The sequence below is a fragment of the Mirounga angustirostris genome, unplaced genomic scaffold (assembly GCF_029215605.1).
Source record: "Mirounga angustirostris isolate CCGP_5_RB_7025 unplaced genomic scaffold, mMirAng1.0.hap1 SCAF_15, whole genome shotgun sequence".
Taxonomy (NCBI): Eukaryota; Metazoa; Chordata; class Mammalia; order Carnivora; family Phocidae; genus Mirounga; species Mirounga angustirostris.
In genome coordinates this window covers 56,858,106-56,884,175 of record NW_026991723.1, presented here as the reverse complement: position 1 = coordinate 56,884,175, position 26,070 = coordinate 56,858,106, and the positions used below count along the sequence as shown (strand labels likewise).

Here is a 26,070-nt window from a genome sequence, read left to right as displayed (position 1 = left end):
GGCAAGTCCAGCTAGAAGAAAGAAAGAGTGGTACATCATTTTTATTTCCTTACAGAATTTTCGCCTACAAATTAAGCAATGTGCTGTCATCAGTTTTTCAGCCACTTTTACTTGGTTTTGTTTTTACCATTTTCTGATCCCTTTTGTTAAAATTTTTTTGTCCTTGCCTTTGATAGCTCTTATGTACAATTATGTACAAGAGGTGCTCTTTTCTCCCGTAGTTAGAGGCGAAGAGAATGGAATTGATTGCAACCAAGGGGACAAGGCTTCCGACCGTGGCAAGCGAGCTCGTGGCAGAGGTAAGATAGAATAAGGGAGAAGGAGATGCTTTTGAATGGAAGGAGGAGACAGGCTATTGGTATAGGCATGGCAGTGTGCTCTGAGAGACGGGTGGGTCTTCTGCAATCTTTGGTTGGTTTGTTGATGACTATGAATGAAGTGTTTGCATTTACATAATTTTGAGAAAACTTACTGGTTGGTTTCACCTGATCTGAGAAAGCCCTTTAAATGAATAATTTAAAACTTGACGCTCTGATCAAACAATCATTAAATTTTTCTCTGTTGGACTTTTTTTTTTAAAGATTTTATTTATTTATTTGACAGAGAGAGACACAGTGAGAGAGGGAACACAAGCAGGGGGAGTGGGAGAGGGAGAAGCAGGCTTCCCACTGAGCAGGGGCTCGATCCCAGGACTCTCGGATCATGACCTGAGCCGAAGGCAGACGCTCAACGACTAAGCCACCCAGGCGCCCCTCTGTTGGACTTTAATAGATGTGTTTTACCCATGTGATACTGGTTTTATTTATTTATTTATTTATTTATTTTTTAAGATTTTACTTATTTGAAAGAGAGAGACACAGTGAGAAAGGGAACACAAGCAGTGGGAGTGGGAGAGGGAGAAGCAGGCTTCCCGTGGAGCAGGGATCCCGATGTGGGGCTCGATCCCAGGACCTTGGGATCATGACCTGAGCCGAAGGCAGACGCTTAACCGACTGAGCTACCCAGGCGCCCCCATATGATACTGGTTTTAAACTTAAACGTATTTTCCCATTCATTAGCTCTCTTTCCCATCCCTCAATATTTTCTGTTAGTGATCATTTCTTAACATTTATTAACTTGGGATGTCATTAAGCCACTTTAATAATGTAATTTCGTATACTTTAGAGTTGTTACTGAATTTTCTCAGGGTCATAAAATCAAGATACACGATGGTAATATGTAGATACTGCTTTGGTTCAGTGGATGGGTTACCCGAACTAACATGTTGTTTGATCCATTTTATTTCATTTTTCTTTTCAAGATTTTATTTTTAAGTAATCTCTGCACCCAACGTGGGGCTTAAACTCACACCCTCACAACCCCAGAGATCAGGAGTCTCATTCTCTACAGACCAAGCCAGCCAGGAACCTCTGTTTGATGTATTATTAAATGCAGTTGTGACTGTTCTCTTCATGAGCAGTTCATAGTGGCAGAATTTTTGATCAGCAATATTATTAAGCATAGAAGTAATGTAGGCACTGTACATTAATTACCTAAAAATTTAAATTAAAAAAAGAACATAGGCAATATGTATAGTACCAACTCCCTTTGCTGTTCATTCAACTATCATTTACTAAAATACTATATTTGCCAAAGGTAAATGATATCCAGAGATCAGAGAAGGCAAAACTATGTACTGATTTGCCCAGCAGAGTCAAAATAAGATTAGAATTATTTATTTGACAGAGAGAGGGGGAAAGAGCGCTTGAGCGCACAAGCAGGGGAAGTGGCAGGCCGAGGGTGAGGGTGAGAAGCAGGCTCTCCACTGAACAGGGAGCCCGATGTGGGGCTGGATACTAGGACGCTGGGATCATGACCTGAGCCAAAGACAGATGCCTAACTGACTGAGCCACCCAGGCGACCCCATCTAACCAATTTTAATTCCCTTTTCTAGCCTTTTAAAATTATGATCAATTCCAAATTTAGACGAAGTGGAGAGAATAGTTAGTTGAACCACATGTCCTCTCCTTCTTAGTCAACAACACTTAAAGATTTTAGCCATATTGGTTTTATAGATCTTTCCTACCTTCCTTCACTGCAAAAAATTTTAAAGTAGATATTTTGGGTCACTTTACCCCTAATTACTATGGTAAGCACCTCTGAAAAAGGTAGACACTTTCATATATAATCATAATGCTATTTTATTTTATTTTATTTTATTATTTTTTAAAGATTTTATTTATTTATTTTAGAGACAGAGCACAAGAGGGGGGAGGGTCAGAGGGAGAAGCAGACTCCCTGCTGAGCAGGGAGCCCGATGCGGGACTCGATCCCAGGACCCTGGGATCATGACCTGAGCCGAAGGCAGTCGCTTAACCAACTGAGCCACTCAGGCGCCCCATAATGCTATTTTAACAGCTCAAAAAGTCATAGTAAACTTTTGGTATCATCTAATATTTAACCCATGTATAAATTTTCCTGATTACTTAAAAAATGTCTTTTCATAGTTGATTTCTTTGAATCAGGATTGAAACAAGATTCATACATTACATATTTTGATTCTCTTTAATCTAGAGTATATTCTTCCTAACTTCTTTGTACCTCCCCTTTTTTCTCCTTACCATTGATTTGTTGTCAGAACCATATTACTTGTCCTTTAGGTATTATGTTTCACATTATGCATTGGTCTTTTTGTTTCTTGTGGTGTCACTTAGCTTATTTCTTTAGCCCCCTTATTTACTGTAAATGTAAGTTAGCTTTAAAGATTAGATTCAAGCTCAGTTTTTTGGGTAAGCATAGAGGAGGTTATGTATTCTATATTGCACTGCATCAGAAGACCTGTTTATGTTTTCCTTTTAATTTTTTTAGTGGTGTTTAGGTTAATGAATGAGTTGTCCATTTTTAGTGAGTTTATTTATTAGTAGGTATTAGGTTAACTGCATTTCTGAACATAATCCCTATCTTGGTTTTTATGGTTTAGTTTTTCTTTTTTTTAATTTAATTTTTTTTTTTTAAAGATTTTATTTATTTATTTGACAGAGAGAGAGACAGTGAGAGAGGGAACGCAAGCAGGGGGAGTGGGAGAGGGAGAAGCAGGCTTCCCGCTGAGCAGGGAGTCCGATGCGGGGTTCGATCCCAGGACCCTGGGATCATGACCTGAGCCGAAGGCAGACGCTTAACGACTGAGTCACCCAGGCGCCCCAATTTCATTTCATTTTTTTTTTTTTTAAAGATATTTATTTATTTATTTGAGAGAGCGTGAGCATGAGCAGGGGGAGGGGCGGAGCCAGAGGGAGAAGCAGACTCCCCGCTGAGCAGGGAGCCTGATGCGGGACTCGATCCAGGGACTCCAGGATCATGACCTGAGCCGAAGGCAGTCGCTCAACCAACTGAGCCACCCAGGCACCCCTTTAATTTCATTTTTAAAAAAGATTTTATTTCTTAGAGCACGTGTGAGCAGGCTTGGGAAGGGGTAGAGGGAGAGGTAGAAAATCCCAGCAGAACATCCCAATACTCTGCGCTGAGTGTGAAGCACGACACGGGGCTCAATCCCACAACCCTGAGATCACAACCCGAGCTGAAATCAAGAGCTGGTGCTCAACCGACTGAGCCACCCAGGTGCCCCTATGGTTTCGTTTTTAAAAGAATTCTCTTGGAATTGAAGATGAGGATTGCAGCATATGTAATTCCATTCTTGATTTTCTTTGTGACAAGAGTAGTCTGCTCAGGGACAGCATTGGGCCTTGCTTGGTCTCTGCAATGTTAAGAGCTCTAGCTAGGCCTGTTTTGGGGTACTTACCTAAGACTTCAGAGTTACCTATCTACAGAATGTTTTTCTCTTTGTGAGTTGGACAAAAATGGAATAATTAATAATAGCTAATATTTACTGTGGGTGTTTATTGTGTAGTAGGCCTTTTACTTGTAATTTACATGTACTTTGCTTTAATTCCCCCAGTAAGACGTCTGAGGATTATTGTTGCTGCTGGTAGTATTCTCATTTTACCGATGAGAGAACATGAGTCTTGAGAAAGGCAGATTACTTGTACATGGTCAGGATTTGAACTACTTCTACCTATTCTGGGACCCAGGTTCTTCAGGGAGATGAAGGGAGGAAGGGAAAGAGTCAAAGTGGATAGTAGGCTGGTTATCTGTCTTCTTGCCTCCTTCCTTTTTCAAGGATTCATTTTTTTTTTTAAATATTAGAGGTGGACATAAATCGCTTTTCTTTATGAAAAGATGTAAGGACTTAACTAGTGGGTCACCCTGAAACCATGTCTGCTTGGAACTGTTATTATGAGACACTCTGAATTGAAGGAGCCAAAGCAAGTAAAATCTGATAAAATGATTCTGGCTTGCTTTAAAATCCCTAATTCAATACCTAATCCTTTTTTTAATAGATTTTATTTTTTAAGTAATCTCTACACCTAAAATGGGACTTGAACTTAAAACCTTGAGATCAAGAACCGCATGCTCCATTGACTGAGTCACACAGGCACCCCAATACCTAATCCTTTTTAAGAAAGATGTAAAGTAGTGGTAAGGGACTCAGATTGGCCTTTTATAAATCAAGTTTGACCAAAAAAAAAAAAAAATCAGTCTACTCTACCCTCACATATAAACTTAAATGAGTTATAAATTATTTTTTAGCGAGAGAGAGAGAGAATGAGAGCATAAGCAGGGTGCAGATGGAGAGAGAGAATACCAAGCAGATGCCACACTCAGTGTGGAGCCTGACACACGGCCGGATCTCAGAACCCTAAGATCATGACCTGAGCCAAAATCAAGAGACGGTTGCCCAAGTGATTGAGCGACCCAGGTGCCCCGAGTTAAAATTTTTTATCATTGTTTTGTATGTATGATTTTAATTAAACTTACTTTTTCAAAGAAGTGAATCGGACATTGTTTTGTGTATAGGATTTTTCAATTAAACTTTACCTTTTCTGGGTCGCCTGGGTAGCTCAATTGGTTAAACAGTCTGACTCTTGGTTTTGGTTCAGGTAATGGTGTCACGGTGGTGGGATCAAGCCTCCGCATTGATCGGGCTATGCGCTCAGTGAGAGTCAGCTTCAGATTCTTTCTCCCTCTCACTCTGCTTCTCCCCTTCCCGCCCCATAAATTACTAAATAAAAATGCTTAAAACGTATACTTTAAACTTTACTTTTTGAAAAAAATTTTTTTTTGTATCATAACACCTGTATTTAAGTATATTTAGATAAATCTTTTTTTTTTTTTTTTTTTAAGATTTTTTATTTATTTGCGAGAGACAGTGAGAGACAGACAGCATGAGAGGGAGGAGGGTCAGAGGGAGAAGCAGACTCCCTGCCGAGCAGGGAGCCCGATGCGGGACTCGATCCCGGGACTCCAGGATCATGACCTGAGCCGAAGGCAGTCGCTTAACCAACTGAGCCACCCAGGCGCCCTAAGTATATTTAGATAAATTCTTGAAAGGGTTGTGGTCTGTCTGGAGATTTCTTTGAATTGCTTTGAATCCAACATCCAGCACAGGGCAAGAGGGGGAAAACATTCAGTATCCTGCATGCTCAAAACCACAATTATTTTGCTTATGAATATTAGTACAGTTTGATAGTAAGTTAATAGTGGTGCAGGACAAATAGTTTGTTACTTTAATAATTAAGGAATAAATGTCTCTTGTTTTATTAACATGTTACTTACCAGAAGATTAGTTGTAAGTCATTTAATGTCTTAATTTACTCTGTTGTGGTCCGTTTAATTAGCCTTTTAAAACAGTTCATTGGGGGCGCCTGGATCGCTTAGTTGGTTAGGGGTCCTGGGAACGAGCCCTGAGTCCGACTCCCTGCTCCCTCTCCCTCTGTGCATGCTCTCTCTCCCTCTCTCACTCAAATAAATCAGTGGCTCAGTCATTAAGCGTCTGCCTTCGGCTCAGGTCGTGATCCCAGGGTCCTGGGATCGAGCCCCGCATCGGGCTCCCTGCTCGGCAGGAAGCCTGCTTCTCCCTCTCCCACTCACCCTGCTTGTGTTCCTGCTCTCACTAATTCTCTCTCTTTGTCAAGTAAATAAATAAATAAAATCTTTTTTTTTAAAGACAGTTCTTTAGAGTCTCCATTGCGTTTATTCTTAGATTTTGACCATACTTGTGAGCTCCTCTTACAGACTTTCCATTGGCTCTCCCTTAGAATACTAATTTACATATGTGATTAAATGCTAACATTTCAAATTACTGGGGGGCCTGGGTGGCTCAGTCAGTTAGGCGTCTGACTTCGGCTCAGGTTATGATCTCAGGTTTCTGGGTTCGAGCCCCACATCGGGTTCTCTGCTCAGCAGGGAGCCTGCTTCTCCCCACCTCATGTGCGTGCTCTCTCTCTCAGATAAAATCTTAAAAAATTGAAATTGCTAATGAAACTTTTCTTCCTTATTTTTTGCCTTATCTGCATAGTATTGGCTTAAAAAATACTATGAAACAGCATGGATTTAATACGGTAATCTATAAATTTTGGGATAATGAGTTCAGAAGTTTTCCTTCCATTTCTGTTTTCTGGAACAGTTTCAGAAGATTAGGTATTAATTCTTCTTTAAATGTTTGGTAGAATTCCCCTGGGAAGCCTTCTGGCCCTGGGCTCTTGTTTGTTGGGAGATTTTTGATTACTGCTTCCATTTCCTTGCTAGTTATGGGTCTGTTCAGGTTTTCTATTTCTTCCTGTTTCAGTTTTGGTAGTTTATATGTCTCTAGGAATGCGTCCATTTCTTCCAGATTGTCTAATTTGTTGGGATAAGTTGTTCATAATATGTTCTTATAATTGTATTTCTTTGGTGTTGCAACAACTAATATTTAAATACCTATTGTATTGTTGCAGATAATGCTGGGAATAAGCAATGTTCCTCACATATGGGTGGGAAAGGAGAAGAGACAGTCAAGTAAAATCACTATTTGACTTAAGAAAATGATTGGTGATCAGCTGTCAATGGGGTCTTCTTTATTATTATTTTTTGTTCTTTTTAAACTTTTTTTTTAGTAATAAATCTCTACACCCAACGTGGGGCTTGAACTCAAAACTCCTAGATCAGGAATCTTAGCCTCTACTGACTAAGGCAGCCAGGTGCCCTTGTAGGGTCATCTTTAGATTGAGTGGCCTGAGGAAGTCGCTGAGGAGGAAGAAAGCCATGTGAAAATCTGGGTAGGAACATTCTATGTAGAAGGAGCAGCTAATGTAAACATGGGAAACAACTTGGATTTTTTTTTTTTTACATAATTAAAAACTACTTATGGGAGTATGAAATATACATGGAAGTGCTCAGGGTACAGTTTAACATTTTACCTTGAAATAAAATAAAACAGAATTTTGCATAATGGTTACTCAGATTTCCTGAATTTTGATATTTTACTATTATTGTTTCTCTCTGTATGTATGTATTGTTTTTTTTTTCTGCAACCTTTGAATATAAATTCCAACATAATGCCATTTTACCCCTTAATATTTTGTGTATTTCTCCTAAGAAAGAAAGATACTCTCTTATGGAGATCTTACAGTGATAAAATCAGGAAATAACTATTGATGCAATTTACAGGCCTTACTGAAAAGTATCCAGTTATCCTGTAATGTTCTTTTTTTTTTTTTTTGAAGATTTTATTTATTTATTTGACAGAAACACAGCGAGAGAGGGAACACAAGCAGGGAGAGTGGGAGCGGGAGAAGCGGGCTTCCTGCTTCTCCCTCTCCCACTCACCCTGCTTGTGTTCCTGCTCTCACTAATTCTCTCTCTTTGTCAAGTAAATAAATAAATAAGGGGATCAAGTCCCCCTTCCAAGCGGGACTTGATCCCAGGTCCCTGGGATCATGGCCTGAGCCGAAGGCAGACGCCCAACGACTGAGCCACCCAGGCGCCCTGTCCTGTAGTGTTATGGCAGAAAAGTATTCTGGTCTAGGATCCAGTCCAGTATCACACATTGTATTTAGCTCTCATGTCTCTTTAGTGTCCTTCAATCTAAAATAGTTCATCAGTCTGAAATAAACTTGGTCTTTAATGGCCTTAATGCTTTTGAAGCATATGGACTCTCTTAAAGAATATCCTTTAATATCAGTCTGAGAAGCTTTCTCATGAATAGATTGATGTTATTTGGTGTTTTTAAATTTTATTTTAATGCCAGTATAGTTAACTTATTACTTATTTTTGACAGGGATACCACAAAGTGAGGATCACTGACCTCCATGCATCACATTAGAGGGCACATGATACAGGTTTATCCCATTACTAGTGATGTTAGTTTTGATTACTTATTTAAGAACAGTAGTTTCTGCCAAGTTTCTCCTCTGTGAAGTTACTACCCTGCACTTTGTAATTAATAAATACTTTTCCAGGGGAGTACTCTGAGACTATGTAACTATCCTTTTTTGTAATGTGTTAAGGGCCCCTGGATTCAGTAATGCTAAACCTCTGACTACCCCAGTTATATAAAACTAATATTGCCTATTTTGTATTAGCTAATTTGAATTGGGCTTTTCCTTCAACCATTTGGAAGAGCTCTGCCTGAAGTGGGGCTTAGGAGAAATTATCTTCCACTTGTGATTTTTTTTTTTTTTTAAAGATTTATTTATTAGAGAGCACAAGCAAAGGGTGGGGGAGGAGCAGACGGAGAGGGAGAAACAGACTGCCCGCTGAGCAGGGAGCCGCATGTGGGGCTCAGTCCCAGGACCCTGAGATCATAACCTGAGCCAAAGGCAGAAGCTTAACCAACTGAGCCACCCAGGCACCCCCTATTTGGGAATTTCTAAAATTATCACCACAGAGGAAGGGAAGGAAACATAAAATATCAGAGAAGGCTACAAAGCATAAGAGACAACTATAGGAAACAGGTTTCTGGAGGGGAGGTGGGTGGAGGGATGGGGTAACTGGGTGATGGGCATTAAGGAGGACATGAGCACTGGGTGTTATATGCGACTGATGAGTCACTGACCTCTACCTCTGAAATATATAATATACTACATGTTAATTAATTGATTTTAATAAATAAAATTAAAAAAATAAAAGTGTCACCACAAAAGGGGAAGCTTACTCAGTCCAAAAGGGGGTCAGTCTTCTCCTGGTTCTGGGTGGAAGGAGATGGAAATCAATCAGTCCCTGCCAAGCAGGATGCATGGCATCCAGGGTATGGCTTTTCAGTGTACTAACACCTTCAACTAGTGGCAGAGGTGGGTGAAGCGCCACAGGGGTTGGGCAACCAGCTCAGAGTATTTCCTAAATATCCTTTAAAAAAAAAAAAAATCAGACTTTTATTTACTAGTTTTAGAGTCTATTAATTCCTGCAACATTTACCATAATACATTTATTTATTTTTTTTTAATGATTTATTTATTGGGTTGCCTGGGTGCCTCAGTCAGTTAAGCATCTGACTCTTGATTTCGGCCCAGATCGTGGTCTCAGGGTCGTGGGATTGAGCACCATGTTGGGCTCTGTGCTCAGCACAGAGTGCTGGGAGCACGGGACAGGGAGCAGGCGGAGGGATAGGGAGGGAGAATTTAAAGGAGACTCCCTGCTGAGCACAGAGCTTGATCTGGGGCTCAATCTCATGACCCTAATGACGTGAGCTGAAATCAACAGTTGATTGCTCAAATGACTCAGCCACCCAGGTGCCCCTCTAACACATTTAGAATCAGAGTTATTTGTTAAGGACAAGCTAATAATTGGATATGAGGGTGGATTCTAAGCTTTATTCCTCGCTGAATCCCAGGGAGATTTTGCTATTGTCATTTAACTTGTTTATGCTGCTTTAGGGTTGGAAAGGCATATTGCTATCTGAGAATATACTCTAACCTAGGGACAGAAAGGCAGAACTTGCTTGACCCCCAAGTCTCTGAGCCAGGCAAGCCCCAGAGATGTCCTACTCTTGGTATAGGCTGAATAGTTCTCTGGTCATGGAGGCAGCTCATGAAGTCAGCATGGCAACTGTTTTTATGATGAACCAGTCATGAAAAGTTGGGAATTTTTGTCTATACAAAAAGCCTTAGAACTAGTCAGGACCTTAAAGATGTTTCATGTAATGACTCAGAGTGTGCAGTAATAAATTCAGGATCACACAGTTTCTGGCACATTTGTCTGTGGCAAAGCTCTCCATACAGTGTTGTGGGGATGACGGAGAGGGATTGCTTTCTGTCGTCTTAGATTAGGAACACTGTCCCTACTTGCTTCTATTTAGGTCACACATGTTGGGCCCTGGGTGGGTGGGGAATGTCTGCATTTAGGGTCTGACTCCACTAGAGGCGATTGCCTGTTTTCTGTGTTACGGCTTTTTCAAGGGAGATGAGCAACTTTTCTATTCAGACGCTCAGTACAGAAAACATAAATATTAAACAACTGAAAACTTGAGCAGTCATGCAACAAAGATGTGGTGCAGAGTTCCTAGAGAGACCCTGAGGGGAAAAGATAGCATGTATCATAATATTGGTTTATTCTTTATGATAATATTCTTTAGTCTTGTGTTTTTTTTAAATTTTATTTAATTTTTAAATTTTATTTTTTGAAGCCACTTTAGTCTTGTGTTTTTGTTTTTAAAATTAAAAGGCCCCAAGTCTTTATTATGAGCTATTAGGTAGAAATAGCTGTTTGTACCAGATAACAAGGTAGGGAAATTGTATATACACAGAAAACAATGTTACTGGTAGCGTTACTAGGCAGGTAAATAGGAAAGAACAGTTTTGTTATCTTGCAAAAATTTATGGGAATAATGGATTTGACTTTTTAAAATCTACCTATGATATTTGGCATGTTTGTGGTCAGTACTTGGGTCAGCAGCTTTTGATCTTTGGAGATATATATATATATATATATATATATATATATATATATGTAGTTGATACTTTTTCCAGGGTACTTGCAAGATTTCTTCAATTTTTGCCCTAGGCTACGTGTTTCTTGTATAAATTCCTTTTTCTCTTTCTAATGAACATCTTGCTTTCCAGCTCAGGTATTCCAGGTTTGTTTAATAATTTCTGAGCAGAAGCCCCCTTTAAAATCTTGCCACTGTTTTCTTAATATTTAACCACTGTAAGTGCCTATTGTCACTTGTATGATTTTGAAATGAATTTTCTTTTCTTACAAGGGGTATTTTTGAGTCCACCTCTCAAGGGCAGTTGTGTTGTTTCTCTTGCTTTTGTCATTGGTAACTTTAGAGCAAAAATAACTTCTTGAAATATAATTCATATACCATATAGTTCATATGAGTGAGCCACCCAGGTACCTCATATCTTTATTTTTTAATTTTTTATTTCTTTTTAAAGATTTTATTTATTTGACAGAAACACAGCGAGAGAGAGAACACAAGCAGGGGGAGTGGGAGAGGGAGAAGCAGGCTTCCTGTGGAGCAGGGAGCCCGATGCGGGGCTCTATCCCAGGACCCTGGGATCATGACCTGAGCCGAAGGCAGACGCTTAACGACTGAGCCACCCAGGCGCCCCAAGATTTAAAAAATTCTTAAAAAAAAAAATCATTACTAATTCAATGTCATGAAGCTATTGCTCTATATTTTCTGTAAGAGTTGTGTAGTTACAGCTCTTGGATTTAGGTCTTTATTTCACAGTTTGGGATGTTACGAAAAACTGGAGAGTCACTGAATAAAATGATCTCTCTCTCTGTCTCTTTTTTTTTAAAGATTTTATGTGGTTGAGGGAGAGTGTGCGTGCTCACGGGAGAGCTGGGGAGTGGGCTTGCGGGGTGAGAAGCAGAGGGAGAGAGATAACCTGACTCTGTGCTTAGCGCAGAGCCTGATGCAGGGCTTGATCCCAGAACCCTGAGATTATGACCTGAGCCGAAACCGGGAGTCGGGTACTTAACCGACTGGGCTACCCAGGCACCCCCAGAATAGTTAGTAATGTCAGCTGCATATCACAAGTACTATACAAGCAGAATTAAATCCTTTCTGTCCTTTAATACCAGTAACTGTGTATATATTTGTGTCAGTAGGGACTGGCAGATTGGGTACACTGGATAGGAATGTTGGTGCTGTTAGGAACAATGACAGTGGTGTTTGGGTGGGTGCATAAGAGAATGAAGTTGGTAGAATTATAATTGTGTAGCACATAAATACTATTTAACAGTACTGTTTTCTTTTCAAGGATTTGGACGTGGAAGAGGGAGAGGGACAGGAAGATTCTCAACCCAAGGCATGGGGTAAGTCTGAGCCATCCTATTTTTATAGTTACTACCCTTTCTAGTTATTACTGCCAATGTTTTTCTTCCTCTGTCCTGTACCCAATTTATTTATCCTGGTGAGTCTCATGTTAATTCTATATTAAAAAGAGGAAATAGTGAAAAAGTGAAATAGTACAAATAAAATTGTATTGCAGTGGGTTTTAGAGTAGAATTTCTATCCTTGGCTCTGTTGACATTTTAGATTTAATACTAGTTTGTTGAGGTGGTCAGGTATTCTTTACACTGTAGCATGTTTGGCAACATCCCTGGCTTCTCCCTACTAGATGTCAGTAGCACCCCTTCTCAAGTTGTAAAAATCAAAAAAGTCTTCAGATACTGCCAGATGTTCCTTGGGAGGGAGGTGCACAATCACCCCTAGTTGAAAACCACTGCCTAAGAGTTAAGTTGATAAATAACAGTAATTTTCTTTGAATGGTGAGTAAATGCAATGTTTATGTATGTAAAAGTGATAGTTCTTTTCCCCCATAGGTAGTATAATCTGTTGTTTATTCCATAATTTCTGGTTATTCTCTCACCTTTTGCTGCTTCTAATACATTAGCTTCCCCTGGAATTTTAGGAAAAGTTTTAAGCTTCTTGTAGAAGCCATCTGTAGATTACAGTCAAGAAAGGAGGGGAATTGGTTCCAGCAAAACCCTTTTGTCTCTTCCTAGCTCCAGGGCAGCACTGGGGGGCAGGGTCAAGGAGGTGTTTGCTGACTTCAGTGATACCTCTTGCCATTTCAGTTTCTTGCATGAGCTCATTGTGGATGAAGGAAGGATAATACATAGGGAGCAAACTGGCTGGAACACTTAAACATACTGTATGTGCCCAGCTCAGTAGCTTTAGACTATTTAGTAGATTTTGCGGTTTACTTTCAAAAATATTCTTTAATGATTTTTTTCTTTGTCAATGATAATCTCAATAAAGCTGGAAGAAATTTTAAATTCTGTTCTGAAAATTTTAGAGATAGTATTGATTTGGCTTTAGTTAGACTTCTGAATCATGGGTGTTTAGAATTTTAATGGAAAAAAAACCTGAATGAAACATTGTCTTTAGATCCACCATTTCTATACAAAAAGAATCTGGATTCTGACTTGGGAAGAAAAGACTGTGTGTTTAAGTCTGGCCTTAGTTTTTAGGGCTTTCCATTAGAGCCCTTATTCTTCCTAATACAATTATAGTTGTGCACATCTGCTTTAGGATGCAGAGGGCAGCAATTTAGGGAAATAAGGGAATCATACAAGAGTGTATGGAAGGTCCCTAGTAAATCACTGCTTTTTAGAAGATCTACATCCTGATGGCCAGAAGAATTAGCTATAATTAAATAGGAGAAGGAAGGTGAAGTTTCTTATAATGGCTTTTAGAAGGGACAGGGTTTTTTTGGGTTGGGGGGGAAGATGATGTATGGTTGATTTTGTGACTTTGGTAATTGTTGCCTTTGCCTTAAATTCTTTATTTTTTTCAAACCTAAGGACATTTAATCCTGCGGACTATTCAGATTCTCCATCTATAGATGGGTGTGTTACAAAGCCAGTAGTTTGGGAAGCTACTCAGAATGGTGCAGATGAGGGAACTGGTAAGTGTCTGTTGTCAAAGATGTGTTTTAAATGTTTGAGTCCTTAACATACAAAGGTGTGCCCATGGAGAAGAATGAAAAACAGGCCGCTGTCCTACCTCTGAGACTATTAGCTGGTTCTTACCTCCAAAGTCTTACTTAAAAATCTTATTGACCATAAGGTATTTGATGTTTTTCTTCTTCACTCTGAGGGAGAGCCTTTAATTAATCTGTGTAAGTCAGTACAAAATCACACTCAAATATCAGTGTATATATATCATTTCTTAGGGGAAGACTTGTTACTGGAAAGTACCGTTCCTGTTGGTGGACATAAATTTGGCCAGATAAAGTGGTGGGTGATAGGTAGGTTTGGGCACCAAGTGCTTTTGCAGATTTTTTCTGTATCCTAGTTTTGTTTTGGAAATTCATGGATAAATAGTTATTAATTGGTGTGTTTATTTAATAGAGATCCTAGATTTTTTTTCATGATAATATAGATATTAACTACTACATTTATATTTATAAAGACCTGTTTTGGGGTGCCTGGGTGGCTCAGATGGTTAAGCGTCTGCCTTCGGCTCAGGTCATGATCCCAGGGTCCTGGGGTCGAGTCCCGCATCGGGCTCCCTGCTAGGCGGGGAGCCTGCTTCTCCCTCTGCCTCTGCCTCTGCGAGGCCTCTGCCTCTGCGAGGCCTCTGCCTCTCTCTCTCTCTCTCTCTGACTTTCATGAATAAATAAATAAAACATTAAAAAAAATAAAGACCTGTTTTGACAATTCATGAATTCTAACTACAAATATAAAATTATAGTTCAATAAATAATCTAAAAGGAAACATCCATATAATATCTATCCTGGTCAAAAAACAGTACTGTGCCAGCACCACAGAAACACAATCAGTGAACTAGAAATCAAAGGATAATATAGAGAGGATCAACAAAAGTTATAAAAATGGTAATTTGAAAAGACTAGTAAAGTTGGTAAGGTTACTCGGAGACTGATCAAGTGAGGGAGAAGCAGCATATATAATTGGTTATAGGAATGAAAAAAAGGATATTGATATTAATTATAATTGTAATATGTATTCTATATAATTTATATTTTAATATAATTACAATTGTAATATCAGATATTAGAAGATTGTAAGATACTTCATGTCAATAAATTTTGTGCTAACATTTGAAATTACAGGTTAATCTCACTCTTCAACACAGATGTAAAAATCTTAAGCCAAATATTGGAAAACCATTCAGTAAGATAAAAAAGGATAATACATCATGGCCATTTTAAATGCATTTTTTTTTTTTTTTTTTTTAAGATTTTATTTGTTCATTTGAGACAGAGACATCCAGAGAGAGAGAGCGAGCATAAGCAGGCTCCCCGCCGAGCCAGGAGCCAGACGTGGGGCTCGCTGGGATCATGACCTGAGCCGAAGGCAGACGCTTAACCATCTGAGCCACCCAGGCGCCCCTAAATGTATTCTTGGTAGTCAAGTTTCTTTAACATTAAAAAACCAGTCACCGGGAGCCTGGGTGGCTCAGTCAGTTAAGCAGCTGCCTTCGGCTCAGGTCGTGATCCCAGGGTCCTGGGATCGAGTCCCACATCAGGCTCCCTGCTCTGCGGGGAGCCTTGCTTCTCCCTCTCCCACTCCCCCTGCTTGTGTTCCCTCTCTTGCTGTGTCTCTCTCTGTCAAATAAAGAAATAAAATCTTTAAAAATAAATAAATAAATAAAAAATAAAAAACCAGTCACCTCCCAGATACATACTCAGGGGAATGGAGGACCTAGCTTTATGTAGAACCTTGTGTACAGATGTTCATAGAAGCATAATTCATAGTAGCAAAACATGGAAACAAATCAGATGTCCCTCAGTGGGTGAATGGATGAGTAAAATGTGGTATATTATCCATACAATGGAATATTCATTCTATAAAAAGGAGTGAAGTGCTAATGCATGCTGTAACTGGATGAATCTTAAAAACATGCTGAGTGAAAGAAGCTAGTCATAAAGGACCACATACTTTATATTGTGTGATTTCATTTGTATGAAATACCCAGATCAGGCAGATACATAGAAGTAGACTATTGGTTGCATAGGGTTGGGAATGTTTGGGAAAAATGGGGAGTGACTACTAATGGGTTCAAGATTTCTTCTTGGGAGTGATGAAAATATTCTTGAATAGATAGTCATGATTGTTTTACAACTTGTGAATATACTAAACACTGCTCAGTTGTGTGTTTTAAAAGAGTGGATTTTATGCTGTACAAATTATATTTCAGTAACAAAAATAAGTACTATTCATACTTTGAGTAAAGCTGAAAATTCTTAGCATTTCAAACAAAACCCAACATCCATTTCTGCCTTTTTAATAAACTGGCAAATCTGGAATATAAGGAAATTTCCTTAATCAGGTAGGGGATATCTACAAAACTTACAGCAAGTGTTACGGTTAATTGTGATGTGTTGTATATTTTTTCTCTGGAACAAGATAAAGGAGTTTACTCTTACTCTTTCTATATGACAGTGTACTAGAGGTTGTAATCATTACAGTAAAGAATGAAAAAAGTCAGAAGGGTTAGAAAGACAATGTGGCAGTGATATAAAAATCTAGATAAAATATTAAAAATGAATAAGGGAGGGGCGCCTGGGTGGCTCAGTCGTTAAGCGTCTGCCTTCGGCTCAGGTCATGATCCCCGGGTCCTGGGATCGAGTCCCACATCGGGCTCCCTGCTCGGCAGGAAGCCCGCTTCTCCCTCTCCCACTCCCCCTGCTTGTGTTCCTGCTCTCGCTGTCTCTCTGTCAAATAAATAAAATCTTTAAAAAAAAAAAAAATGAATAAGGGAGTTTTAAAAGGTGCTAGGTAAGAGTTCAATAGAAAATATATTCTATAAACCATCAACAAAGAGAAAATGGAAAAAAATTAGGAGCCTCAAAAACATCAAATGCTTAGGAAGAAGTGTAATGAGCAAGATGGTAAGACTTCTACCTATGAAAATGTTAAATGTTATATTTAAAACATGGAATCAAGTTTCAAGAAATAAATGGAAAGATATACCATTTTTATATATTTTTATATATTTCAGCTCTCACTGTTGTGAAACTTAGTTTTTACTGACTCTCTCCTTGGACATTAATTCATGGTACTACACTTTGTGAAAATTTATCTTGCTAGTTTTTAAAAATGTCAGGTTTATTGAGATAAATTTTATAGGCAATAATATTTATCTTTTTTAAGGGTACAAGTAGGTGAAGTCAAACAAATGCATATACTTCTGTGACCACCCCTAAAATCAAGACTGTTTCTTTACTAGCAATGAACAATTGCAAATGAGAATTAAAAAGGAAAAAAAGTATTATTTACAGTATTATAAAAACATGAAATACTTAGAATGTGTGCAATATTTGTAGAAAATTATGCATCTTGATGAGAAATATCAAGACCCAACAAAGGGGAGAGATACTCAGTGTTTATGAACTGGATCATTCAGTATATTATTAAAAAGTTATTTTTTCTCAAATTGGTGTTTAGGTGCAGTACAAGTTGAATCAAAATCTAGCAGGGCGCCTGGGTGGCTCATTCGGTTGGGCATCTGCCTTAGGCTCAGTTGGGCATCTGGCTCTCTGCACATCGGGGAGTCAGCTTCTCTCTGCCCCCTCCCACTTGTGCATGCTCTCTTTTTCTCTCTCGAATAAATACTTAAAAAAAAAATCCTAGCAGATTATTGTTGTGTAAATTAACTTGATTTTGAAGTTTTTATAGAAGAGACGCCTGGGTGGCTCAGTTGGTTAAGCATCTGCCTTCAGGTCAGGGTATGATCCTAGGGTCCTGGGATGGAGTCCCACATTGGACTCCTTGCTCAGCGTGGAGCCTACTTGTCCCTCTGTCTGGTGCCCCCCCCTCCCCCCCGCTTATGCACGCACGCGCGCTTTCTCTCTCTGGCAAATAAATAAAATGTTTCTGTTTTGTTTTTTTAGGATTTTATTTATTTATTTGACACAGAGAGAGAGAGCGAGAGAAGGAACACAAGCAGGGGGAGCAGGAGAGGGAGAAGCAGGCTTCCTGCCGAGCAGGGAGCCCGACCCTGGGATTATGACCTGAGCCGAAGGCAGACACTTAACGACTGAGCCACCCAGGTGCCCCCCAAATTTATTTTTTTAAAAAACACTTTATTTAAGGGCAGCTGGGTGGCTCAGTTGTTAAGCGTCTGCCTTCGGCTCAGGTCATGGTCCCAGGGTCCTGGGATCCAGCCCTGCATCAGGCTCCCTGCTCGGCGGGAAGCCTGCTTCTCCCTCTCCCCCTGCTTGTGTTTCTTCTCTCGCTTTGTCTCTGTCAAATAAAATTTTAAAAATAAATAAATTTTTATAGACAAATACAGGAACTGGCATAGCCCAAAGAATTTTGAAAAAGAACAACAACGTTTAGATCATACGCCTTGATTTCAAAAGTTTGTTTCTTTCTTTCTTTGGGGGGGAGGGGAGAGGAGCAGAGGGAGAGAGAGAGATTCTTTTTTTTGGTGGGGGGAGGATCTTAAGTAGGCTCCTCACCCAGCATGGAGACCAACATGGGGCGTGAGCTCATGACCCTGAGATCATGACCTGAGCGGAAACCAAGAGTTGGACGCTCAACCAACTGAGCCACCCAGGCGCCCCTTAAAAAGTTAAAGCTACAATAATCTGCGGATTTGGCAAAAGCATTGAGACTGATCAATTATGTAATAGCAAATCTAGCAATAAACCCATAGATATATGGCTAATTAATTGACTTAGGACAACAGTTTCAAGGCACTTCAGTGGTATTTATTACACTGTCCTACACACAAAAAAAAATAAAATCAAGTAATAGTAATAGTTCTTTTTTTTAAATTTTTTTTTATTTTTTAAAGATTTTATTTATTTGACACAGAGAAAGCACAAGTAGGCAGAGAGGCAGGCAGAGAGAGAGGGAGAAGCAGGCTCTCCACTGAGCAGGGAGCCGGACGTGGGGCTCAGTCCCAGGACCCAGGGATCATGACCTGAGCCGAAGACAGCCGCTTAACCAACTGAGCAACCCAGGCGCCCCAAGTAGGTAATAGTTCTAAATGTGAAACCTGGTAGGCTAACTTCTAAAGAAAATACAGGGGCACATCTTAGGCCACCTTGGGTTAGGCAAGATTTCTTATATAGGACACAGTAAGCACGAGTTATAAAACAAAAACTTGGTTCTTTTTTTTTTTTTTTTTTTAAGATTTTATTTATTTATTTGACAGAGAGATAGAGAGCAGAGATAGGCAGAGCGGCAGGCAGAAGGAGAGGGAGAAGCAGGCTCTCCGCTGAGCAGGGAGCCCCATGCAGGGCTCGATCCCAGGACCCTGGGATCATGACCTGAGCCAAAGGCAGATGCTTAAACGACTGAGCCACACAGGTGCCCCAAAAACTTGGTTCTTGAGAAGAAAATAAATAAGATGAAAGGAGGAAATATTTATAAAACTCCCATTTTTTATTTTATTATTTTTAAAAATTTTATTTATTTATTTCACAGAGACACCGCGAGAGAGGGAACACAAGCAGGGGGAGTGGGAGAGGGAGAAGCAGACTTCTGCTGAGCAGGGAGCCCGATACGGGGCTTGATCCCAGGACCCTGGGATCATGACCTGAGCCGAAAGCAGACGCTTAATGACTGAGCCACCCAGGTGCCCCTTTTATGTTATCTCTCTACCCAACATGGGGCTTGAACCTGCAACCCAGAGATCAAGAGCCACATGCTCTACCGACTGAGCCAGCCAGGCACCCCCAAACTCCCATTTGAAAAGGGATTTGTATATAGAATATATAAAGAATTCCTAACAACTCATAAGAAAACAAGCAGCCCAATAAAATAAATGAGCAATAAAAATGAGCAAAAATGAAAAAGTTGTGGAAATGGGTAGTGGTGTTGGTTTGTATAACACTGTGAATATAATGGTAATGCGTTGTGCACTTAAGGGTTAACATGGTAAGTTTTTTGCCCCCCCCCAAAAGTGATTTTAAGTGTATTTTACCAAAATAAAAAGATGACCTAGAACTATACACACACTTTGTATCTATGCCAGTTTTTTTTATTGTTGTACTATAATTATGGGGCATGTAATCATTAGGATATGGATAACTTCTAGTCAATCTGTAGTTATTTCAAAATAAAAAGTTAATAAAAGAGCAAAAGATTTGAACATATACTTCAAAGAGGAAGATAAAAATGTGCTCATTATCATTGGTTGTAGGAGAAATACAAATTAAAACCATAATAGGTTGCCACTTTTCATTCATAAAAATGGCTTTAGAGGGGCAACTGACTGGCTCAGTCAGTAGAGCATGCGACTCTTGATCTTGGGGTTGTAGGTTCAAGACTTATGTTGGGTGTAGAAGTTACTTAAAAAAAAAAAACAAAATCAAAACAAAAATGGCTGTAGAAGGAAACTGACAGTACTAAGTATTAATGAAGGTGGCAGAACAGCCGGAACTCATACATTCCTGGTGTGAAAGCGTACATTCACGACATAGTCTTAACAATCCCAACCCTTGTTTTTGTTTTTGTTTTTAAAGATTTTATTTATTTGACACAGAGAGAGACAGTGAAAGCAGGAACACAAGCAGGGGGAGTGGGAGAGGGAGAAGCAGGCTTCCTGCAGAGCAGGGAGCCCGATGGGGGCTCGATCCCAGGACCCTAGGATCATGACCTGAGCCGAAGGCAGACGCTTAACAACTGAGCCACCCAGGCGCCCCAACCCTTGTTTTTTATTGAAGAGGAATGAAAACATAGCCACACAAAAACCTGCACAGAATGTAAAGCAGCTTTATTCATAACCTTTATTGATTTTGAAATCAGGTGTTGAAACAATGTTGAATTAGTTGATTAACTGTTACTTTTCTTTTTTCTCATTCTGCCTCCTGTTCTTTTCTGTCTTGTGTCTATCTCTTCTCCCTCCTTCTCCTCGTTCTCATTTAGAGTAGCCGATTCCTTGCTAAAAAATAAGCAAACATGTTTAATGCAAAATACAGTTAAAGGATTCCGTTGATAGAGCCTGGGTATTTCTCTAGGAGCGTCATAGAGTGGCATTGTCTTGTTGAAAACCAGAGTTCCAAGTCTGGCCCTCAGCCATAATTATAGGCTCAGAAACCTGACTTTTGACAGGATAATAAATCCATTCCTTAGAGCAGACTTCCATTAACCAAAGTAGAAAGACTGAAGGGTAGTCAGAATGCTAATTTATTAAATTTAAACATACTAAACATAACTTGTTAAACATTGGAATGCTCTTGACAAGTGGGAAGGGAGTTTGATGAACATGGGAATATGAACAAGGGTAGTTGATGCAGTTGAATGTTCAGAGGCCATCTGGCTAATAATAAGATTTATAGTTGAGTCACAGTGGGCTGTCACAATATGGATTGCAGTAAGTTTTCTTCTCTGATGCACAGCGTAGACATAGCTTTGACGCTTTACTTTCTCTATTTAAGTTGCTGACCTGTTTTCCTTTTGATGAATACCTTCATTAATTTAATATGTTAAGACCTTCCCTTGTACATTGATCTGCAGAACTGGCATCAAATGTTCATATTGTAGCTCAGGATCTGCCAAACAAAAATTTTTATGGACTCAAAGGTATTGTTTTAATTGAAAAATTTCCCTTAGTTACAAATCTACTAAAATGGGGGTGCCTAGCTGGCTCAATCTGCAGAGCACGCGACTTGATTTTGGGGTCATGAGTTCAAGCAGCATGTTGGGCACAGAGCTTACTTTAAAAAGAAAAAAATCTCCTAAAATGCTTATAGTATCTTCCATTTTAATCAAGGCTAGCTAAGAAAACCTCGTATAATTGTAAAAACTGTATTTTTACAACTACTTGATTAAATATCAACTTTTGATTATGGAAGTGTTTTATAGATTGGCCTTCAAGACAGCACAGGTTTTTAACTCATTGTTTTCCTTTTTCCTGTGTGGCTGCCTTATGTATGCTTTTGATAGAGGGCTAACATCAAGTTAAGTTGAACATAAAGCATGCATCTCAAATTTGTTATGAGCTGAAAATAAATTGTTACTGACATTTTCCCATAGTTTGAGGTGTAGGTTTATAGGTCTATAATGGAGACCAAAGTCTTACTGTAAAATTCTAATATTTTACAGTAGGATTAGGACTTGAACCAAATTCGTCTCTATGTAATGTCTCATAATTTTATAGTCTATGTATTTAGGGTGGGTTACTGCAACAGTTGGCCCTGATTTCTGATAAGGGGCTATCCCCTCTGTTGCCTGACATAACCACTTTACCATGTTGCACTTCTGCTTGTGACTACATATATGGTCTTCTGCCAGTTAGTAAATGTACTCACATTCTGACTGTATTCTACATGTCTAAATTCGTGTTTTAATTATTTTCAAAATACCCCTGTCTCTTAAGTGTTAGTCCAATCTCTTTACATCATGTGTATGAAAGTGTGCTTTAACTTAATACCACAGAGTACATTTAAAAATGATCACAAGACTAAATTTTATGAGTATTTTACCACAACTTAAAAATTTTGGGAAAAAAAAGGTATGTTGTAAACTTTAGGATACTTTTAATATTTTATATAGAAGGCTTTTTAATGCTTCATCGTTATTTTTCTCCTTTGGGATATCCCTTCTTTTTATCTTTCTAGTATTTTCCAACTTTCAAGTTTTGTTTTTTTTTAAGATTTTATTTTTAAGTAATCTCAACATCCAGTGTGGGACTTAAACTTACAACCCCAAGATCAAGAGTCCCATGCTCTACAGACTGAGATAGCTAGGTGCCCCTGTTTTCTGTTTCTTGATTAGAATGTTCCTAAAACTAAGCTGCTTAGGTTGAGCCTCAGCTTTTCATAAAATTTCTTAATCATTTTTTTTTTAAGATTTTATTTATTTATTTGGCAGAGAGAGAGACACAGTGAGAGAGGTAACAAGCAGTGGGAGTGGGAGAGGGAGAAGCAGGCCTCCCGCCGAGCAGGGAGCCAGCCCGATGTGGGGCTCGATCCCAGGACTCTGGGATCATGACCTGAGCCGAAGGCAGACGCTTAACGACTCAGCCACCCAGGTACCCCAGAATCTGCTAATCTTTAGAATACTGTTTCTTACGATGAATTTGACAGCGTGAGCATATGGTAGGTTGCATGGAGGTGGCACCAAGAACAGTGTGTACTGTCCATTCTTTAATTGTGTCCTTTTAAAACTATAAATTTACTTAGAGAAGTTTCGAAGGAGATATATTCAAAGATTGGAGATTATGTATTATTAGTACCTAGAAGAAAGTCACATTGTAGAAGGAATGTAAGAGTGGAGAGTATGTACATGGCTTGCCTTAGATTTATTAAGATTTGTGTACAGGGTGATCTCCAAGAAGTCGGTGCAGAGGTCTTAGAGAACAAGTTTTCAGTACTGATTTCCGACTGGGACTAATTGCATGTTTTGTTTTTTCACTTAGGCTATAACTTTTTTCTAGTTTTAAGAAAATATTTTAATTCAGAGAGATGTTTTGGGATATTTGTTTTATGACATTTGTGGAAAAATTATGGAAACCATTAAAAGGTATGAGGGGGCGCCTGGGTGGCTCAGTTGGTTAAGCGGCTGCCTTTGGCTCAGGTCATGATCCCAGGGTTCTGGGATCGAGTCCCATATCAGGCTCCCTGCTCAGTGGAGAGCCTGCTTCTCCCTCTCCCTCTGCCTGCCTCTCTACCTACTTGTGCTCTGTCAAATAAATAAATAAAATCTAAAAAAAAAAAAAAAAAGTATGGTGAGTAAACCAGTACAAAGGATCAGATTGTCAGTTTAGATCTTTCTCTATGAATCTTTACAGTTATTTCAAGGATACATGCAGTTGAGAAGCACAGAAGAACAATGAGTGCCTGTATTGCCATTCTTCCTTCCTATAATATATATGCCCTATGATCCACAATAATAGATAAAGTCTATCAGTGATGTGTGTAGGTTTCTGACAGCAGGGAATTTTCGCACGTTTAAAAAAATCTCCCAAGTAGTAGCATATCTTAGGTGATATTTTATAGGGAGCCATACTGCATAAATGCATCAATTCTGTGTTTGCCATAACCAGTCCTAAACTAGGGATATCCAATCAAAAGATTCCATAGAGAAGGACTCTATTCCTAGGTAATAACATCTATTTATTTATGAGGCAGTTGGTTATGAGGTTATTGACCTGATTCCAAGGAGATGAGATCTGGTTACCTGCCTTTTTTTCTCAAGAGTGTTCCCTTCTCTTCCTTTTGCCCTCTCTACACACAGACTTCATTGTAGGTCAGATGCTCAGCTCATTTCTTCCTGTTGGAAGGAACGAAAACATTGACAGTCTTACTTCCTGGGGGTAGTTATAGTTGATATCTTGGTATATTTTCTTTTAAAACCATTTTCTCTGGGTGTGTATTTGCATGTGTATTTTAAAATAATGGTCCTGTACTTATACAGGATCTCTGAATACTAAAGTCAGCATTTCTGGACACATGGTTTTTTTTTTTTTAATCTTTAAAAAAAAATTTAAAGATTTTATTATTACTTGAGAGTGAGAGAGAGAGAAGGAGCAGGGGAAGGGACAGAGGGAGAGGGGGAAGCAGACTCTCCGCTGAGCATGGAGCCTGACTTAGGGCTCGATCCCAGGTCTCCGGGATCATGACCTGAGCTGAAGACAGAGGCTTAACCAAATGAGCCACCCAGATGCCACCACAAATGCTTTCTTTTTAAAGCACTTAATTATTTGATAGATGTTTGTTCTGTAACAATTGTTTGCGCAGATCCTTTGTACCTAATCAGGAGTTACAGCACCATACTTCATGTGAACAGGACTAACCTTTGCTGGGGATCTATTAGAAAACCATAGAATGGAATAAATATCTTATAAAAAGGATGCTTGTATAAATTTAGAAACTCTGTAATCTACATGAAATTAGGGTCCAAGGCAGACCGCTTCATAATTTTGTTCTAAGTTTTATATATCATAAGGATCTCATTGTGTGTATTTGTGCTGTGTTCGTACTTATGGCAGAATTGCTTGAATATGATCTACACTGATGCAAAATCAGTTTCAGAAATTGCTTTGAGGTTATGTGGATAGTACCTAGCTAAGTTGGTATATGAGAACATGACATTTTACTGAGAATAGATCAGGAGCTTCATATTTCTTGGATTGTAAACTAAATTACTAATGAGATACATGACACATCTTGTGCAGTATACAACAGAGAATTATTTGCAGTAAGATAGTATTTGGCTTTGTGATGTAAACTATGATTATTGTCAACAGGAACCTGGAAGAATTCTGTGGAAGAGTGGACAACAGACGACTGGACTGAAGATGTAAGTATTTAGCATCAGATTAGATCCTTCTCCTTTTGGTTTCTGATTGGGGCATGCATTCCTTGAAGAAAGCTGGAGACATCTTGAGTTGTTCATGGCTCCTTTTCAGACATCTATGATTATCATGTTTTTTAGCAAGTGCGTCTCAGAAGGAGGTTGGTGTTTTGAGAGTTTTAAGAAACTTGGTTTTAAAGCATCCACTTAAAAATGACCAATTGTAAAACAGGACTGAAATCATTTTTTTAGCTTATCTTTTGTTTGTTCTTTTAAAAATTTAAAAAATTTTTAATTTTTAAAGATTTTATTTATTTGAGAGTGAGAGTGCTGAAGCAGTGGGGGCGGACAGAGGGAGAGAGGGAGAAGGAGGCTCCCTGCTGAGCAGGGAGCCCGATGTGAGACTCGATCCCAGGACTCCGGGATCATGACTTGAGCCAAAGTTAGATGCTTGACTTACTGAGCCACCTGGGCTGGGCACCCCTTGTTTGTTCTGATAACCAAGTGCTGCTATTGCCTGACCTGTTTGTTTGTTTATTAAAGATTTTATTTATTTCTTTGACAGATACAGCGAGAGAGGGAACATAAGCAGGGGGAGTGGGAGAGGGAGAAAGGGAGAAGCAGGCTTCACACTGAACAGGGAGCCCGATGCGGGGCTCGATCCCAGGACCCTGAGATCATGATGTGAGCTGAAGGCAGGCGCTTAATGACTGAGCCAACCAGGCGCCCACTGACCTGTTTATTTTTATTTATTTATTTATTTATTTTAAAGATTTTTTAAATTTATTTGAGACAGACAAAATGAGAGAGAGAGAGCACATGAGAGGGGGAGAGGGTCAGAGGGAGAAGCAGGCTCCCTGCTGAGCAGGGAGCCCGATGCGGGACTCGATCCAGGGACTCCAGGATCATGACCTGAGCCGAAGGCAGTCGCTTAACCAACTGAGCCACCCAGGCGCCCTGACCTGTTTATTTTTTATAGAATTTTTATTAATGGAGATCAGTCAGTGTTTGGGTCACAGCTGAAATTAACCTGAATAAGTGAT

General features: G+C 39.3%; 1 protein-coding gene across 19 annotated transcripts in view; it reads left to right on the top strand.

Annotated features, from left to right (window-relative positions):
• Positions 1 to 26,070, top strand: part of UBAP2 (ubiquitin associated protein 2) — a 134,146-nt gene that overhangs the window by 70,261 nt on the left and 37,815 nt on the right. For 15 of the 19 annotated variants that reach the window (XM_064578987.1, XM_064578986.1, XM_064578981.1 and 12 more), the window contains 5 exons: positions 177 to 299; positions 12,066 to 12,120; positions 13,615 to 13,718; positions 13,986 to 14,060; positions 24,981 to 25,033. In XM_064578987.1, the coding sequence (XP_064435057.1) occupies positions 177 to 299; positions 12,066 to 12,120; positions 13,615 to 13,718; positions 13,986 to 14,060; positions 24,981 to 25,033 (410 nt within the window). The remainder of the gene's footprint in view (positions 1 to 176; positions 300 to 12,065; positions 12,121 to 13,614; positions 13,719 to 13,985; positions 14,061 to 24,980; positions 25,034 to 26,070) is intronic. The other 4 variants (XM_064578996.1, XM_064578991.1, XM_064578984.1 and 1 more) reach the window with 3 other exon arrangements.